Genomic DNA, 1,250 nt, shown 5'->3' on the forward strand with positions numbered 1-1,250 from the left:
ATGTCCGCTCTCGGATCCTTTCTGGTAGTATTCACTTTGCCCACACAAAACTGGGCCATGTCCGCTAATAAAATCATTTTTGCAGTTTTGCCCACTCGCGTTGGGCAATGTTGATACGACCCGGGCAATGCTGACTTTGCACACCCTGCGGACTTTGCCCGTAACATATACATTATTTGGATTATTTATGTATAAATTAAATATTTATTTCTAAAATTTTAAAAATTTTAAATTTTATTTAAAAAAGTTTATGCTTGTAAAAAAAGATTTTTTTTTAGAAATGGTTATATATTTACGTTATTTAACAAATAAAAAATAGGAAAGAATATATAAATTCAAATCGCGCAACAGTTATTTTTTAAAATATTAATGATTTTCGGCGTTAGAGTAGTTCAAATTTTATATTTGTATTTTACAGATTAATGTTTATAACGCAGTTACAACTCCGCCGTTGCGCGTCGCGGCTTGGTGAGTGACGAATTATCCTTTATTCTTTTAATTTAAGGTAATGGATCTGTGAAAAAAATATTACGAATAAATGTAAAACCTCGCAGATCCATTGCCTTGAAATGGATGGGCTAGAAAATAGAGTTAATGTTTTAAAGTATTTTATTCTGGAATATCCGTCGATTTTTCGCACGTATGAGATTGTACAAAACTCACAGAACCATTATTTATTATTCATGTTCTTTTATTGATATATTTTCGTATTCTATTCAGTGGAATATTAATTGCATGATGATTGCTTGTAATTAATTGTCTGCGCATAAAAATAATTACGTGCACAAATGAAAAAATGTTTTATAAGTGAAAACTGAAGTGAAAACTTTATGAAAATTATTCCATTATTATTCATCGCTTAAAAGTGATAAAGCTTTGGTTTTTTAGATCTCCTTCCAGAATTAAATATTGTATATTGTTACGCTCGTCGCAAAGCGGTACTCGCGACACGCACTAAAGACTCTCGCGCACTCCCGCACTCGCGTAATGAACTCAGAGATATTGTAGTAAAGAGGAACTTTATTAATTTTTATAAAGAGCGTTCTATCCAGCTGTCAAAGTCAAAGCATGATGCAAGTAGACATGGTGTGCTCGTAACTAAGACGAGTTTACGCATAGCAACGCGCTGGCCTTAATTTCCGCCATTTTACAACAATATAGCCCACGTGGTGTCGTGATACAAATACAAATATTCGAGCTATTCTTTTAAACTTATATAAAGAAGAAAATGCCGACATGTTGTGTAAAAG

At 32.8% G+C, this 1,250-nt stretch overlaps 1 protein-coding gene across 1 annotated transcript in view; it reads left to right on the forward strand.

Annotated features, from left to right (window-relative positions):
- Positions 1-1,236: 1,236 nt before the first annotated feature.
- Positions 1,237-1,250, forward strand: part of LOC105459423 — a gene marked incomplete at its 3' end in the record, with an annotated part of 7,163 nt that continues 7,149 nt past the window's right edge. Inside the window, exon 1 of the mRNA XM_011705424.1 lies at positions 1,237-1,243. Within this exon, the coding sequence (XP_011703726.1) occupies positions 1,237-1,243 (7 nt within the window). The remainder of the gene's footprint in view (positions 1,244-1,250) is intronic.

Source organism: Wasmannia auropunctata, unplaced genomic scaffold (genome assembly GCF_000956235.1).
Source record: "Wasmannia auropunctata unplaced genomic scaffold, wasmannia.A_1.0 LD334193.1, whole genome shotgun sequence".
NCBI classification, from domain to species: Eukaryota; Metazoa; Arthropoda; class Insecta; order Hymenoptera; family Formicidae; genus Wasmannia; species Wasmannia auropunctata.